The following is an 18,911-nucleotide window of genomic DNA, read 5'->3' on the forward strand; positions in this document are numbered from 1 at the left end:
GTTTTGAAAACACCTTTTTAAATAAATATTTCATATCAACCATGTCGGGAATCGAACCCGAGACCTCTTGCATGGTAGGCAAACACGCTGACCATTGCACCACGAGGCCGACGATACTCATAGAATAACAAAAAGACACATTACAAAACAAACAAAATGCACCATAAAAATATGACATTATGGGGAAAAAATGCTTAGAGGAGCTTTGATATATTTTTTTAATATTTATTTCATTCATTAGTTATGGAAAGTGTTTTAAGTTACTCAAAAACCTATTAATCAAAATCTTTTTGACTTTAAATTTTAGAGATGAGCTAATTGTGATTGTTCATAGAAATAAAGCATGTTTTTTTTGTTTATATGGTGAAATTATCTCTGCGCCATTTAGGGATTTAACTGGATTAAATTATTATTATGAATATTAGAATTAAAAAGTTGTGAGTCGCTCAATATTTAAATAATGAAATCTAAGACAATATTCGTACCTTAGAGAATAAAACACGGAAGTCCACTTTTTTCCGTATTGAAGATAATAACGCAGAAATTATCGCAATGAGCTATTTTATACGTAAATAAAACATCGATGTCCACTCTCGTCATAAAAATGTATTTCTAAGTCAAAATAAAAATCTGAAATCTATTTTGTCCCATCAGTAGTCCGAGATATGCTATGCTTAATAAATATTTCATATGGAGATAACAAATTAAGTATTTTTGTCTTGTAAGGATGGAAAGCGTAATGTGAGATGGATACGATTTTTTTTTTAAATATTTTTTTTTAACTATTATTTTTTTTTTAAAAATGGCTTTAAAACAACGTTGTTTTTTTTATTTTATTATAATGAATAACCACAAAGTTGGTGCTTCAAATATAAATTTTATACATAGTTTTACTTAATTTATTGGCTGCCTCAGCTCGGTAGATATCTCTAAGATATACTAGTACAAATCGTAGGTACACAAAGATTGATTTTCTTAATGTAGGCCTATCCAACAATACCTGTATGGGCGTGTCCACGTCCACTAGTAATCTTCTACTCTCCTAGATAATAATACCGCTCTATCCGGGTCGCGTGTCTATGCTTCGCGAAAGAAAAATAAACTAAGGAATGATTTTCAAATAATTAACTTATTTAATGTTCATGTCAATGATGCAATCGACCACAGATAAGTTCAATTCATACCAAAATTCACAACTGTATTCGGATTTCTATATTTTTTTAGCCTATTGCGGGTGAAGTAAACTATCGTTTTTGAGGTGAAGTAAATTCATTTCTTATATTGCTGTAATCCCTATAATCCAAATAATAAATCTGGCTCTTTATGTACAAAACGCCCGTGTTAATTAAAAACCCAAAAAGGTTTACTTCACCTGCAACGGGTTAATTTATTACGTGTTTATTATAAAAGGGTTGCAAAATTATTGAACTAGATCATCTTAGCATAAATATACAATTTGTTTCTATTTTGTTTTTTTTTCTTTATTCTTGTGATTCATTTACTTATATTTTTTTATAAATCTCTCAACCCGAATGCTGTGGACAGATTTTTTTATTTATTATTATTTTTAATTAATTTAGTTACATAAAATGATACATGTTTTTTTTCGTAAAAAAATCTTCTTTTATACGATATTTGTATTTGTATTTATTTTTATGTATACTTACCATACATATATTTATTGTGCACATATTTTTTTGCATTAAAAGACGGATAAATATATTTGTACCGCGACTGATAACAAATTAACTATTAATGAACGTAAATATAACTCAATAAGTGATTCAAATTTAATATATAATTCATCCTATAAGTTTTTTTTTCTCATGTACTCGTTTATTAAAAATTACAAATTCTAATAAATAAATAACTATAACAGTTTAAGTCACTCTCCAAGCACAAGAGCTAGTCTCTTTTTTTGGAGAGTTACAGTTAAAACATTAACTACATGTATAAAAGTAGATTTGTATTAGAATAAAAAAACATGTACCATTTATGAAAATATATTGATTAATAAAATAAAAATAATAATTTAGTTCTTACTATCGTATATTTAGTTACTCGTATATTTAGTTAATTATAAAACTGTAACTTTCCAAAAAAGAGACTAACTATTGTGCTTGGAGAGTGGCATACATTGTTATAGCTTTTCAGTCATTTGTAGTTATATAATTTCGAATTTACATGATAATTAAAATAAAAAAGGTATTCGAAATAAAGAGAAAAGCCGAAAATATTACGGTAATGCTCATTAAAAAAGAATCCTGTTTTTTTTCGCTCAAACAATTTATTTAAATTTACTCAGCATTTATTTAGATATAACAGTTTTTAGTTCATTTTGACCATGACTTGTGTAAAGGATTATAAAAGTTATTAAATATTTATAAAGGATTATTGGCCCAGATTTTTTTTTTTAAAGATTTATAATTTCAAAAGCCCCTTTAGTGTTGATGTCCTGTCTTGTCTTGTCCTGTCTTTTCATTTATTCCTGTTGATTTGTTATCATTCGTAAATAAATAATTACATGTAGTGTAATATTTTATCACTTCAAACGCCGAAATAATTAACACTATAAAGCCACTTCTCTTTCCACAATTCGCCTAAATCATTTATCCGTCTTTCCGAGATTTATTAAGATCATTCTAGTAAAATCTTCTTATCCATTTGTCTGCAAGCTCATTTAGCCTGGAAACGTCTGGCTTCAGCCGCCCTTTGAGATTTTTCACTTCCGCTCCAACGTGCTACTTTGTTGGAAAGGGTATTTGACCCTTCGCTGTAATATTTTCCTGTATCACTCGTCTATCACGATAAGACTGATGGATTCTAATTTTAATAGCAAATGTCGCCCGCGGCGCTGTCGTGGTATGCAATATGCACCATCAAATGATCGATGTCTTGTTGGTAATTAATAATTCCGCTACGACTACTATTAACTTTTATGTTATAACCGATCACCGCTTAGTTAACTTTAACTCGGCGTTTTAGATGTCTATTTGTTTTTTTCAAATCAAAATTGTACAATCAACCCTAATACTAAAATATATCATCTTTATATATATAATTCCTCTGTACGTGTGATGTCACCGTACACAGCTTAACCGATTTACGTGCGGTTTTTAGAGATATAGATATTTGCGCCGTGCGTGTTCGTAGATATTAAAATCTTCAGTGGAATATGTAAAAAAAGAAGTTAGGAGCATATATGTTTTATTCATCGATCTACCAGGGTTGCATTCGAGGAGAATGCATTAGCAAAAAAATGGAAAGATGTTGTTTTTTTGTGTATGCAAAAAGTTGGTTTTTGAATGTTTACAAACAGCATTTATTTTTTATGGATCTCAATCAGATTTTTTCCTTAAATTCCTTATAATTTCTACGCATTTATTTCTTTTTATTGGATTTTCGGTAACACTTAAATAATACTAAATTCAATACATTTTTCAAAATCGTATTCCTACATAAGTACATCCCTTTGTTGATGAGACGACCGGAGTTTGACGTTTGCAAAAAGAATGCCATCTTCGAAAAAATATTTATTTTATGTTTTGGAATTCAACCATAAACAAGTGCCTACTTAAATGTAATATTTGAATATTAATCATTTTTAGTTTCGGAATTTAATCACAAACAAGTACCTAGGTACCTACTTATCAATAAAAAGTATTTTTCCAAGTCAAGCCAACGTTCGGGCAGGACAACGTCTGTCGGGTCAGCTAGTATATGTATAAAATTGCAATGGCACTCCATAGAGCAATGTAATGTACCGAAGTTAAAATCAATGTTTATTGTAAATAATAACCTCAGAAGTCATTCATATAAATTAAACGCTCCTTCACATCAGACCCCAGGAAGAACTTCCTGATGAACCGAGTTGTGGAGCAATAGAATTGCCTCCAAAAAGTGATAAGTGGACGCTCCGTTAATGAGTTTTAAAACTTCCTGTACGAACACATGACTTTATGTTTTATATTCATATTTATTTTGTTTATTATTAATATACTAGATGTACAACACGTATTAGCTTAATAGCTAGTTAATCTATGTGAAAATATAATATTCATAATTTACTTCAAATAATTTAATTCAGTCAGACCCTCTGCACACCTCAAAGTCCAATTATCTCAGAATATGTTCTTCAGATATATCTCACTGTTGCTTTAGACTAGCGATATATTATTTGTCAGTTTTTATGGAGATCTATTGTACAAACAGTTATTCAAGATTTTTTAAATCTATCTTCTCCATGCAATATTTTCTTAATCTGACAAATTAAACTGTAAGAACTATAACGAATGTAAATATGGCGCCCTTCATGTACACTTGACTCACGCATGGAAGGTTCCGGGTTCGATTCCCAGTGAGAACACAAAAATTTAATGTGATTTTTCTCAAGCGTGGGTGCTCTGTTTTGTTATTCGCCACTGTAATTGGGCCTCCTGGCCCTGTGTGGTGCAAAAAAACACTCGAAAACTCAAACAAATTGGTAAGTTAGAACAAACCTGAAACTTTTTGATACGAAATCTCCATTTCAATGTGGATTGCTGTGTTAGTACAAATAACATTCGGCTAAGGAATCGTTCGGTATGCGGATTGAATTCCTAATATGGACGCTTCATGCAGAATACAGACTAGGATACTTCCACATAAGGTATTGTTGGCTGGGAAGTACTTGTCGAATCTTGCGTGTTATACCTTTGCCATATAACCCGTCCCCGTGGGAATAAAGGCGAAGACAGGTGCCGAAATCTCGCACGTTTTCGCATTAAAGCAACTTTTGATGTTTTAACGGCATATTAAAATTCTTTTAGCGGTTGACTCATTTTTCAATCGGTGAAAAATTGGATTTGGCAGTGAGTCAAGTGATATTAGTTATCACAGTTCGCGAGCATGAATCCATTTAAAATTTGAAACACGGTCGTTCAAACGAAACAAACAAACCATCACACCGTTTCCCCGTGGAGACAGAGAGAATAGAACACCACTTTATTCTGTCTTTGCATACATACCTCGCTTTCTCTACATTCATACATCTTCTCATGCACGCCCGACGATTATTCCGACTTTTGATATATCCATCTTCAAGTACTTGTTGATTTTGATCGTGCCATGTCTTTCTCGGTTTTCCTCGGTTTCTGCATAAGTCGACATTCGCATCGTTAATCCTTATAGCCGTTTTTTCACTGTCCATTTGCTCTGCATGTCCTAACCAACGCAGCACTCCTTTCTTGATTTTGTCGACAATGCTTTTGTCAGCCTTACATAATGCGTGGATATCCATATTCTCGTGGTTGTTCACTTTCAGGTCTGGTATTCCAAACGCTCTCGCGGCCGTATTTCGTGTATTTACATACAAAATACACGTGAAAAACTGTTTTCTCGTGCCGCGAAAGTGGTTCAGAATAGCGCCCCAAAATCCTGAAATTCCACTCCATATTTTTCGTTTATCAGTCGGTTGGAAAACATAAAGGTAAACTTATTTTAACCACCGTATTTCTACATATACGCTTTAAAATATCACTCCACACCGTAGAGACACTCGTGAAATCGCGTCTTTGTGTATGAAAAAAATATTTTTTTTATTTTCATTTATTTACTTAAGTTAGTTAATATTACATTGTATATTAACTAATATATTTACAATTATAACAAATACTTATTAAATATTTCTTACATAACTACATTATTACAATAAACATAACATTTTTTTTTTAAATCCGTAAGTTTTCTTTCATTCTTCATACTTTCAGGCATCTCATCATACAGTTTTAACCCTTTATACATTAAGCTATTTTGTGATTTTGTTTTTTTCTTAAGTGGTAGTCTTATCCTATTTATATTTCTTGTCCTATATTTATGTACTTTTCTATTTAATATAATTTCACTTATAAAATACTTTGGTATGAGATTATTAAACACTTTATATATAAATACAAATACATTATACAATAGTCTTTTCTTTATTCCTATCCAGTTCAATTGTTTTCTCATTTTTTCAACACTATTATATTTGCTTTTTTTCAGTATAATTCTCATTGCTCTATTTGTAAAATATGAGTAAAATTGTTTTTTTCAATGTGTATGTAATTACTACTACTACTACATATATTTAATTATTACTACTACAGCCATCACGCCATTTCCCCGTAGAGGTAGGCAGAGAGAATGGACCGCCACACACATCTATCCTGGCATACATTTCTAGCTTCTTCCACATTCATGCATCTTGTCATACATGCCCTTCTGTTATGCCTGCTTTTTTTTTTTTTTTTAAAGAAATACTTGCGTTCTTATGATTTACCCAAATATTTCATTTTGAGGGCCATTTTCAACGAGTCGTAAATAACTCACTATTAGAAAATGGGAATCGAGTTGGGCTAGAGTGGGATTCGAACCACTGACCTTTGGTCCACGAGTCCGAGACACTAGCCACAGGACCACAACCCGATTGACATGACCAGACTCAAGATTAGGTTTATCCGATCATGCTACGTCTTCCTTGGTCGTCCTCGTCTCACTTACCGTTCATTTTTGCCATAGGTATGTACTTGTTTTACCATTCTTTCGTCATCCATTCGTTCTACATGACCAAACCATCTCTGAGACCCTTTCTTAATCTTATCAATTATACCTGACTCAGATCTACACTCTCGCCTGATTTCATCATTCGTAACCCTGTCATACATTGATTTTCCACACATTCGTCTAAGATATCGCATTTCGACCGCGTTCCCCGGCTTTTATCTTCCTCTGCCAGTTCCACGTTTCGCTTCCGTACATATATTTCATAATCGATTAAATTAAGAATTCCTTAAATATTTTGCTGAAATAAGTCGTGTCCGCTACCCGCCCAGCGTCAGTCTTTGAGCTTAGATTTTTTCTAGAAGTTGTAAGATCACCCGTCACCACAACTCCGCTGGCGTGACAACAGTCTATGGCTGTAGCTCAATTTGTATGCGGCAATTATTTTTTCAATCAACGGCTCTTCCGCTTATAGAATGGGCGAGGTTGGTCATGAGCCATTATTATTGCTGTCGCACACGGCGAGGACGGACGACCGATTGTCTCGGAGCCGACGAGCCTACCCGAGGTCGCGAAGGTGATGATGCTACGAAGAAATCATTCCGCAGAATAATCTTAATATTTTCGTAAACGTATCTGATATTTCGGGTAACGTTTTCTCAAATTAATTTAACCCTACTTTGCCGAATGCAGACGATCTGCTACATACCGATAATCGGTGTATAAAAGTGATTGCAAACATGACATGTGTATCACTCGGCGACTAGTTTATTATATTATATACATACTAGCTATTATAATTTATTTTAAAATGTCGCTACCAGCGTAATTTTTTTCGAAAAAATTGGAAACAAAAAGTCAGTTGCACCTATTCTGTCAAAAGTGTAATTTAATTCATGTTCAAAGGGTGATTTCTTTGTTTTCTTTTTACGATTTGAAGTTATAATTGTTTCCGTAACTTGCATTATTATATGAAAAGCCGTTCATAAGAATCGTTATTTCTTGTTTTCCTTACATTCTTGTATTTTTTTACCTTTTAATGCCCGATATAGCATATTGTCCACATAAATATATGATATTAAATCTGGAATTTATTATTTTTCATTATTTGTTCCAATATTTGCACAAAAATACATACATAAATATATGTTTTAGTTAGAATTAGAAAAATTGGGCTTTAAATTTGGCTTTTTAGGCAAAAATTGAAGGGTTAAATTATTTTCTAAACACGTTCCACGCCTTTACCGTCCACTTGACTGGCCAAGATTTTGAACGTAGGTGCATATACATAATTTAAAAAAAACTTTGACAATACATTAAAAATCATTTATTAAAAACACCCATACCTAGTTTACCGTACTATTTTCGTTCACGGCTAGCATCAATATTCAATATGCGACCTTTACTATTTTATGTTATTCCAACATCATTTCTCAGTCTTTTGTGTTTTTATTGTAGAAATTGTTTACTATTTCAAACTATTTCATTATCTATTGAGATTAGCTGTTCAGATATTGAGCAATACTTACTGCAAATATCCTTCGCATCAGTCATGAAGTTTTTACTCAACAGCAAACAATTAAAATAATCTTGGATCTATGATAAATTATCACTTACTCATAACTAACTAATATCAGTTGGCATATTCTTTCATTCGGTGACATTTGCTTTCCAACCTCATGAAATCGAATTCCCCGTTTCGAATTATTTATGAATAAATTAGGGAATATAATATTTAAGGGCCTACCCATAACAAAAACGTAAAACTCCGTTCATTAGACCAAATCCGAAAAGGAAAACTTTACTGTATTGCATCTACCTAAAATTTTGAAGATATTAATTTAGAATTTTAAGCGGCTACACATACACAACACAGTTCAATTTGCTTATTGATGACACATTTTTAGAAATCAATTTACCCCCACGAGGTTTTTCAAACCCGTTCATTTTAGGTTTTCAATTACATATTTTAAAAAACCGTCTACGAATAATGAAATCATATGTAACTTACCTGATATCTGCGTTGCTGCGTGCCTTTACACTTTGATTAATTTAACTCAAACTTTACTGAAAATGTTACTATTTTATCTTCCAGTTTGGTGTAACCACAAACTATCCTCGGTCATTGCCAACAGAGTGCACTCACTCTTGCGGATACAGGACATTCACATTTATCGATTTCATAACCTGTCAATTGTATTCAAATCAACATTTGTTTTAGTCTGTGGCAAAACGCAGTTTGTAATATTTAGTAATCTTGTGTTGATTTTATTTTTTTCATCACTTCAATCTAATTTCTCGCTTAATATATTTTAGCTTGTTTAATTGTCATAATTCACAATAAACTTGAAGGCATTAAAAAAACCAACACTCTTGTATTTAATTTTGAGATATATATTACTCGTAAATGAAAAATCCATGTTTTAAATCGTCGATAGTATTTAAATCTCTTTACATGAAGGTTTTATTACGTGATTTAGTTATCATGTTACTATTTATTAAAGTGGTTGGATCTTATCTTTTACGTAATTAAAATAACAAAATCATGTATCTATCATAACAGTTTGAGTTTATAATCCCGACACATAGGCCCTAAAGTCAAATCGAATTTCTGCATGAAAAATTGAACATCTACCCTAAAAAAATAAACGTGATTAATTAATGACTTCAAATTTTCCTGCAGAAGATTCGATTTTACAATATAGACGATTTAAGATAATTCTACTGATTTTCCATCGTAATTTGATAATGGTTAATAATTATATGTGTTTATTTGAAACATTAAAAAATACGTTCTCAAATCAACTATTTTGTGCACTCGAAAAACATTTTTTTTTTCAATTGAATCGGCATTCACTTCGTAACACTTCATTATAAATTATTATGAAAATAAAACTTTGTTATTAGTGTTACACAATTTTTAATTTTTACCCAATATCACCCATCGATGGGAGGAGTACTCTCCCGAAACTGTAGTAGTGTTCTTGTAAAATGATAAAAATTGTGTAACACTAATAACAAAGTTTTATTTTCATAATAGTTTAAACAAATATTTTAATTATTATGGTTTATTCACATCAACTTTTCATTGGCGATGCATTAACATACTAACTCTTTTAAAAAATATGTATAAAATTAAATATTTTGTGCTTTTCTGTAATATAGATTATATTTGTGTGTCTGTTTTTTTATATTCAAATATTTAATTTAAGAAGGTACTTGTTTATGGTTAATTCCAAAACATAAAATAAATATTTTTTCAATTATGTTATTCTTTTTGCAAACGTCAAACTCCGGTATTCTCACCAACAGAGGGGTGTACTTATGTAGGAATTCGATTTTTTTTTAAATGCATTGAATTTGATATTATCAAAGTATTACCAAAAATCCGGTAAAAATAACATACTTTAATGAACTATGTTAAATGTAAGAAAATTTTAATAGAATAAATAAATAATTGTTTTTATTAATTATAACATGATTAAAATAAAAATTGCCCACAATTTTTACTTGATGTAACTTTCCTATCTGGTTATAACTGTTAGAATTTATCATATAAATCTTTACCGTCCCAAATAATATTTTATTAGCCCCTGCTTTTGTCTGTTACTTCTTTGGCGAGCGATGACCTCCGCCATTATTCGGGCGCTGTTGATTTATCGGGCGGTGTCGATACCCGGTACTCGGTACTTGGTACTCGGTATCCTCCACTTTGGCATTGCTATAATTTACAATTCTCGCCATGACAGCTTTAGTGTCAGAACATTAAACTGCAGTGCAGATTGCGTACTTGTTGCTAAACCGACATGATGCACATACGAGTATACTCCTCGATGGCGCCAACCGCCAACACATATCACACGACCTGCTTCCTTTCTACACAACTCTTTTTTTACGTAATTATAATCTTGGCCAATTTATATAACGCCGTTTTTATGATGTATTATTTATTTTTATTTGGGAAAAAACAACAGTTTTTACATATACTGTATACAGAAAATAAGAATATATATAAACGAAAATTGTGAAAACAGTCAATAAAAATTTTCCACAGTGGTGTGAGCTATTGATTAAGTACATTATCGGTATCAAAATAAAAGCAACTAACAATTCAGAAATGTTAGGCACTTAGAAGTCGCAAATAAAATAAAAATACATTTATTTATATACAGTTTTAAAAATAAAGTAAATAGAAAGATAAATTAAGATAAATTTAAAGAATAAGAAAAGAAAAAAAAATCGAAAAAAACACAGAAAAAAAATATTTCAAGGGCGTGGCTTTCTGATAAGTGCATTCATGTATAAGTACTTAATTGTTGTTTTGCAATAAAAATCCGTTAAAAATACATGTTTAGTTTGAAGATTTTATTTTATTGTTTCGTAAGTAGGTACCGTTTTGCGACAGAGAAACTGTGCAAAACAAAAAGGTGTATACATGCAAAATAAAATCAATGAAAATTTATTATGTTTAAGTAAATGACACAACGAATACACTTATTTATTCATTTTTACTGGCTTTTTAATGTTATTTTAATTATTGAATCGGGTTATGGGCCCGTGGCTAGTGTCGCCGACTCACAGATCAGAGATCCGAGGTTCGAACCCCACTTGATTCCCATTTTCTAAAAGTGAATTACGTATTTACAGCTCGTTGAAAATGGCTCCCAGAATTGAGATATTTAAGTAAATTATAAGAACGCAAATTAGCTTTAGTATTAAGGAAAAATTAACAAGCTTCTACAGACTTTTAATAAATTGTGCCCACAGGTGAGACATTTTTAGCGTTTTCGTCCATATTAAGATATGATTATCTGTTTTCGCGTATGACATAGAGTAATAATAGTTTGCATATAGTAAACTTTACTTCTTTTTCTTTGCGTGCAATTTTTTAAAACATTTTAATACTTTATGCCAATATCTACGCCCACAGTATACCTCGCTTGCCTATTTCGCGCCCATAATAAAAGTTTTTTTCTGTGAATGTCCTCCGCGATTGTTTCATCGGATTCGTGAGAATAACGATAGCCGCTCAGCGGTCGCTTGTGTTTAATTCTTACAACCTTTGATTACATCGATGATGAGTTTTTATATTAGCAGTGTTTTCTTACAATCACGCTATTTCGTGTCGTTGTTGTATTGCTAAATCAGGAATTAATTACCCGTCTTCACAAAGTGGCATTTTTCTCAAGAGTGTCGAAAACTTTCCTCGGAAGAATGCTCGCAGACACTTTTCTCGCGATCACCGTTATCGGTTCGCACCAGACGTATTGATTTTTAATCTCGATGCCAGCCGTGACTGGTAATAAAATTCATAAGCGGGATGTGTTTCCTCTTGTAAAGCTTTCTCCCTTCACTCGCCGTGTCGATGTTGACGCCTGTTTTTTTAATTAGAATCTCGCGCCGTAGAGCTTCATCACGGCGGCAGGCGGAGTACCTCCGAATGTCCGAATACGGTTACTTCTTTAATGACTTTGGGTGGTTTGATAATGTCACGATCGGTGCAACAAATCACACCGGTAATCGGTTTCTTATGCCCCTAACTGGATAATGATTGTACTATTGTACAACTACACAATGCAAAATGCGGTGGACCGGATTACCAATTGTGCTCAGTTAATATTTTTATTGCACTATGGTTAATATATCTTTGAACGAATCATCCATCTGAACTTTTAATGCCTTCTCGTATCGTGATTTCATTTTCCAATTATAAATAATTAATATGCTTACAAGAATCATAAATAATCAATATTTCATTATGACATTGCTAGAATTACATCCAATTATCATATAAATCTGAGCAAAAGTTTGTTTTATTCATTTTTTCTCTTTCGTATTGAAGTTAGTATGAGAATTAATGTATAGTTGTAATCGTGTTATGTAATGTTTTCAAAAAAACAATTTTTACATTTATTTTATACTTATAAAATTGTTGGTTTTTACGAGATACTAATGTATTGATTTTCCATAATCAATCATTTGATATTGCATAATACTTCATAAATCATATAAACTTACGCTAATACTTTCATAAGTGGTCATAAAATAGCATTTAATATCCGCTTAAATCCCTTTATTCGCGACACGCAGTATCGAACTACAAAAGTTCTCCGAGTAAAGGAATATAGAATGCGTATGACATTATACTTATTCAATGTACCTCTATTTGAGAAGAACTTTTCTCCAGCAAAGGAAACTTGATTCTGACTCATTGAGTTTTCCCAACGCGTGCGACATTTCTGAGTAATGGCACACATCTCTTATCAACTCTTCTACTAAATTAATATACAATTTAAACGGTGAGTTAGAACTGAACTATACCATTTAAATAAGATTTATCTGTTTAGAAATAATGTAATGTTTTTCTTGCGACAAATAATGCAAAAATAAAATAAAATTCAAATCATTTATTCACAAAGTAACATAACAAATAACAAGACATTAAAATGGAACTTTATATCAAACCATGAACCCTTGAGCAATGGTTCGACATTATTAAGGTATAGTATTCTCTAATAGCAAGAGTATTTGCCTCTTAAACATAGTTTCACTAATGTGAAAGATGTCGATCTCCAAAGTGATAATGTTCAGCTGCTTGACTGCTCTTCCAATCGGCATGACCAGAGGCAGGTCGGTTCTGGAAACCGGGAGGTAAAACAAATAAATGTTATTCTATACCAAAACTACATTTTATATCATATTTTCTTTTGAAAATGTTTGTTAAAATATTGCGTATCGTAACAGGAAATCGTTTAGAACAAATGTCTTAATGTAATATGTATTATATAAATTATCTAAAATTCTAATTGAGTTCGTCTATGCCATTGGATATTTTTAACATCAATATAATTCATTTGCATAAATAATATTTATAAAGCGATACTACTTACATAATATGAATTTCACTTCGAAATTATCCAACTTTAATTAGGTCACCATACAATGTTTTTTTAATAAACGGAACTTCTAACATTGACTAACATTACACAACATCACTCGTGACATTTTGCAGCAGGAAGCGACACATAGATCATTTTGCAATAACATACGAGAATTTGCCACGCACAAATTCAAACATAATATTATTATTTTATCAAAACTTGTTACAATATTTAAAACTTTCAGTCTGATAATTTTTCAGTAAAATAGCGTAACAATTACTATTCATTAAATGTATTTTTAAGTCTTGACAAAGGAACAGTCATGTTCTTAAACCGATCGAAATATTAAAAATATATATGTATTTATTTTTGGGAATTTACATTAACTAAATACGTAGTTATATTATTTGACATGGAAAATCACAAAGTTAGCGCTTTAAATATTCATTTTAATTTCTATTTTATTTACATCGTTTTATTAATGTTCTTATTTCGTTTGTTCCAGATGGTATTTCCGAAAGATCAAAAGGATCGAGGCGGAGAAGAAACTTCTGCTACCGGAAAATGAACATGGCGCCTTCCTTATCAGAGATTCCGAGAGTAGACACAATGACTTCTCACTTTCAGGTAATTTGGATAAACTTTCAGATTTATTGTGCGCCCACGAAAGTCTCCAGGCTTGAACGAAATTCAACGATCGTCTGTTTTAAATCAGCATCAGGCTCTCGGCATTCTTGAGTTTCACCGACTACAGATCGACTGCAGTTTGTCTAAGTCTAATAAGCCTGCCAAACACTCGACGAGTGGCATGGGAAGTAGCGAGGGAAGGAGGCAGAGACGTAGTGTGGCAACATTACCCGACATGCCGCACGTCATGCTCCTCGTCGTGCCCACCGCTCCCTATTTTGTCGGTTTTTGAGCGCGAGTCAAAGGACCGGCAATATAAGCGCGAGTGGTTGGCCGCATAATCGCGCGGTCGCAGTACGCATGTGGTACGCATCGAGCGCTCACACAAGACACACGCGTCATTTTTTAATGATGTGTATTTCTTTGTATGACATTGATATAATTAGCTATACTTAAAATGCATAGCGCGCACGCTGTCACAGTTTCATCGTCCATTGTATAGAAAGACAAATGACAAGTGCGGGAGGACAACATCGGGCGAGAGGGCGGCAGCGCGAGGAGCAAAGTGATGAGCAGCGCAAGGAGCATAGTGTGGCGGGGCTATAAATAGTACAGTATGAATTTCTGAATGAGGAAGTTCAGCGGTTTTTTGTTTATTTGTTGGTAGACTATCAAATTAACTAAAAACTTTTTTGGCTTAGTCTCCCCGACGGAATGTTCCTATCTGTTTAGGCAGGACCTTTTTTGTTTCTCTTGCTTTTTTCATTGGATGATGCTTAAACAATTAAAATCAAATCTTATAATTATGAGAATTTAAAAAAATATAAACGTAAATTATTAAGTATTTTTTAAAAAGTAAAAAAATAACGAGGTGTAAACAAAATATTTAAGCAACTAAGTAATATAATTTATATGGCGCCATTTTTGTGAAAATCACCTCAAGGGCGCTTTACAATAAGCATCACAACACGCCTTGCAGCTACAGAGCTCATAGGCGGTTGGGATTCTAGTTCCCCATTTCCATTAAGATTAAATTTTAATAATTATATAAATGCTAGATTACAACTCGTCTTGTAGCTACATAGCCCCCATTTACACTGCACAAAGAAATAAGTAAAAAGGGTTTTTTTTTATAAATAATTGTTTGCAAATAGACTCCAGATTACATATTCTGCAGCTACAGAGCGCATGGGCGGTTAAAAATCTAAACCCCGTTTGCAGTTCAAGTTCAATTTAGATATAACATAAAAGCTAGCTTCACTTGCAGCTACAAAGCGCATCAATGAGTGAAATTCCAGCAACATAAAAATGATTTTAAAAAGTTTATAACAAAAAAATACAATAACCTTACGTAATGCATTTCCGCTCAACACGGGTTTAAAACGAAGAGTTGAAATGCACTCAACATAATAAAAATGTATTTTTCATATCGAAATAAATAATAAGGAAATTCAGTACTCCGAGAAATTGGATGTAAAAAATGTTTGCTTACGCGCGGTATAAATTAGAGCAATGGTAATAATAAGTAACTTGGTCACCATACCGTGAAATGCCTCGGAAATAAGGTAGAAAGTTGAGGAAAATTGAGGTAGCCTAAAGTTAATGCTCGTTGGACATCGTGCTTTAACCCTTAGACTGCTAAACAACGATATATCGATACATATATATATATATATATATATATATATATATATATATATTGATGTATGTTTAATATGTGCCTGTGTTTATAAATTTTGTGTTTTTATTTTTAAAAAAATATTGTTATATTTTCTCAATTTTTAAAATTGTTTAATTTTTAATTTATTTTGTTATTTTGTTTTGCATTTTTTGTTTTTTTTTATGTTGTTTTATAAACTTGCCAAACCCAAGAGACAGACTCTTTTTTGGCAAGTTCAACCTTAAGTGTTCCATTTTTTTTACTGAATGTATAGTTTATTTGTGCTAAGCAAGGTTTTTATTAAAAAATAAATAAATATATCGTTGTTGTTAATCCGGGCAATAAAAGTCTAACTAGATTGTTGCTGACGTCATAATCCTCTAAAGGTAAATACATTTAGGAACTTGCTGTTGCACTTTCCCGTCAGTGGTATGAAAACATTGGATCCAATTCTAAGATTCTGGATAAAGAAGAGTAAAAATCGTAATTCGTTTTATGGTTTAGTGTTATTTTTTTCCCACAAAGAGCGGTATATTTTACATTATATGTACAAATATTACTTGGCATTGCATCGCGATGTTGCCAGAAGACAAATTTGTATTACAAATTCCACTAAGTGACCATAAATTATTTTACATCAAAAAAACATATATTTCCCGCTTATAATTGGGATATTCTGACATGTCCCGTATATTTTTTTAAAAAATATTAAAAATATTACGGCTTTGGTCGGCCTCTTGTTGTAGTGGTCAGCGCGTCTGCCTACCGTGCAAGAGGTCTCGAATCCGATTGCCGGTATGGTCGACATTAAATATTTATTTAAAAGGTGTTTTAACAATATAATATTTCATAGTCCCTGGACTGGCACCTGAAGCGTAAGACAGATCACCTTACCTTCATTTAAATTAAATTGACAAGTTACGCTGAGATTGGTGTGCCAATGTAGTGCCCTATGCACCATTAGGTCCAGAAAGGTAATGATGATAATTGATATATTTTGACATGTACTGTATACTTTTGAAACAGTATTAAAAATATTATGTTCATAGTACGTGCGATTTTGGCTATATGATGTCTTAAAAAGCACTCCTTCCACATACCCGAAAATCGTTTTAAAGACCGTGGGTCTTTTTATCGGTTTCCGCCATCCTAAAATTGACAGTAAACAAATTGATATTTAGCTTCTTTTTTTTAATTTCATAAACCACGATTTTCATTTAATTTAATTATATACCTTTCATTGCCTGTTTCACAGTGAGTTTGGAAAATTACTAATGATGTGGAAGAAGCTAGAAATGTATGCTAGGATAGTCGTGTCTGGCGGTCCATTCTCTCTGCCTACCCCTACGAGGAAATGTCATAGTAGTAAACAAAATAATTATAAAATTACTCTCCTAATAGAGTGAAAATTCGTGTTAAATTATGCTTTTATTAAATTCAGTTACAAAAATATATTTCCACTATGGTATTTTATACATTTTATAACATAAATTTAGATTATTCTTAACATTGTTTTGAAAAATTGCTCAACTCTGGCGCCCTTCATACGAGTCAGGAAAAGATTCCACAACCATGCAGTACATTGCTGATATACTGTCTCCGTTTCCAGTACGCGATGGTGACACCGTCAAGCACTACAGGATCCGGCAGCTGGACGAGGGTGGCTTCTTCATAGCGCGCCGGACCACCTTCCGTACCCTCCAAGAACTGGTGGAGCACTATAGCAGAGATGCCGACGGCCTCTGCGTCAGCCTCAGCAAACCCTGCGTACAGGTCAGCATAACCCACCTACTACAACCCATAAGTTTAAACACTCGTAACGGACGAGCCCTCCTAAAGAAAGTTATCGAAATGTGTTCACGATGCAATAACTCTATCTCTTCTTTCCTGATATGGCCGGCAGCCATAAATAACTCCACAAGTGCCAATGTATTGCTGAGAAAAATGTTAGCGATAGAGAAATATCACTTTTTTAAACATTTTTAAAGTAATAAAGGTCTATGAAATACTGTCCAGTAAAAAAAAAAACTAACTATTAGTAGTACAAAAAATACTTTTAAATTTGTAATTTTGAATTCGTCGGCCTCGTGGTGTAATGGTCAGCGCGTTAGCCTGCTATGCAAGAGGCCGCGGGTTCGATTCCCGACATGGTTGATATGAAATATTTATTTAAAATAGTGTTTTCACACTATAATATTTCATAGTCCCCTGGACTAGTACCTAAAGCGTAAGGCTGATCATCTTTTTTTTTTTTTTGCACCACAACAGGCCAGGAGGCCCAATAACAATCTTACCTTTATGTTACAAAAAAATATCAAGATACGCTGCGATTGGTGTATTAAAGCAGTGCCCTATGCACCATTAGGTGCGGAAAGGGAATGATAACTGAATAATTAATGAATTTTGAATTCCCGCAAAAACTATGATTCCATTGGCCACGCCCCTAATACGTCACGATTCATGTTTATTTGTTCCTGCCATTATAATTTTTCTAGAACAATTTCACGAATCTTGACGTCACAACAACCAAGGCCAAACACGTCGCGTTTTTCTACGCACGTATTTTTATTGAATTTTTTTTTACATTTATGTATGAAAAAATATTCATGTTGATTTTGAAAATACAATTAATTATTCTAAATCCATTTCATATATTTTTATCGGTATTCGTAGTATGTGATATTTGCCTATTAGCTGCTGCACATTGATAGGAACGAGGTTGTCAATCTTTTTAACATTGAGATTAGCGAAAATTTACTAATCTGCTTTCCTTCCATACTTTTATTAGCCTTTTATATATCTTGATATTTTTATGTTTTTTCATTGTGTATTTTTGTATTATTTAATTTAGTACTCACTGTTATTTGCCATATTATTTATTACTCTCATTTCTTAAGCTAGGGTTTCCTAGGACAGCGGTGACCGTATCTTAACGGCCGTAGTGAACGGTGATGCGGTGGACAGCCGTCGTAACGGTGACTAGAGAGTGGTTACCCAGGAAAACGGTGTTGATAACATTTAACAACACCGTTTTCCCAAGAAACCACTCTCTAGTCACCGTAACGACGGCTGTCCACTGCATCACCGTTCACTACGGCCGTTAAGATACGGTCACCGCTGTCCTAGGATAGGAAACCCTAGCTTTACCGAGCGAGTGAGAGAGAGTTTACAGAAAACAAATCTCAATTATTATTTCAATTATGTTCATGTAATTTTTTTCAATT

At 32.7% G+C, this 18,911-nt stretch overlaps 1 protein-coding gene across 3 annotated transcripts in view; it reads left to right on the forward strand.

The window, feature by feature from the left end:
* Positions 1-18,911, forward strand: part of Src42A (Tyrosine-protein kinase Src42A) — a 203,849-nt gene that overhangs the window by 163,051 nt on the left and 21,887 nt on the right. For all 3 annotated transcript variants that reach the window (XM_088228205.1, XM_088228204.1, XM_088228206.1), the window contains exons 2-3: positions 13,906-14,027; positions 17,297-17,460. In XM_088228205.1, the coding sequence (XP_088084331.1) occupies positions 13,906-14,027; positions 17,297-17,460 (286 nt within the window). The remainder of the gene's footprint in view (positions 1-13,905; positions 14,028-17,296; positions 17,461-18,911) is intronic.

The sequence above is a fragment of the Micrasema longulum genome, unplaced genomic scaffold, assembly GCF_059751315.1.
Source record: "Micrasema longulum isolate JH-2025_06_02 unplaced genomic scaffold, ASM5975131v1 h1tg000570l, whole genome shotgun sequence".
NCBI classification, from domain to species: Eukaryota; Metazoa; Arthropoda; class Insecta; order Trichoptera; family Brachycentridae; genus Micrasema; species Micrasema longulum.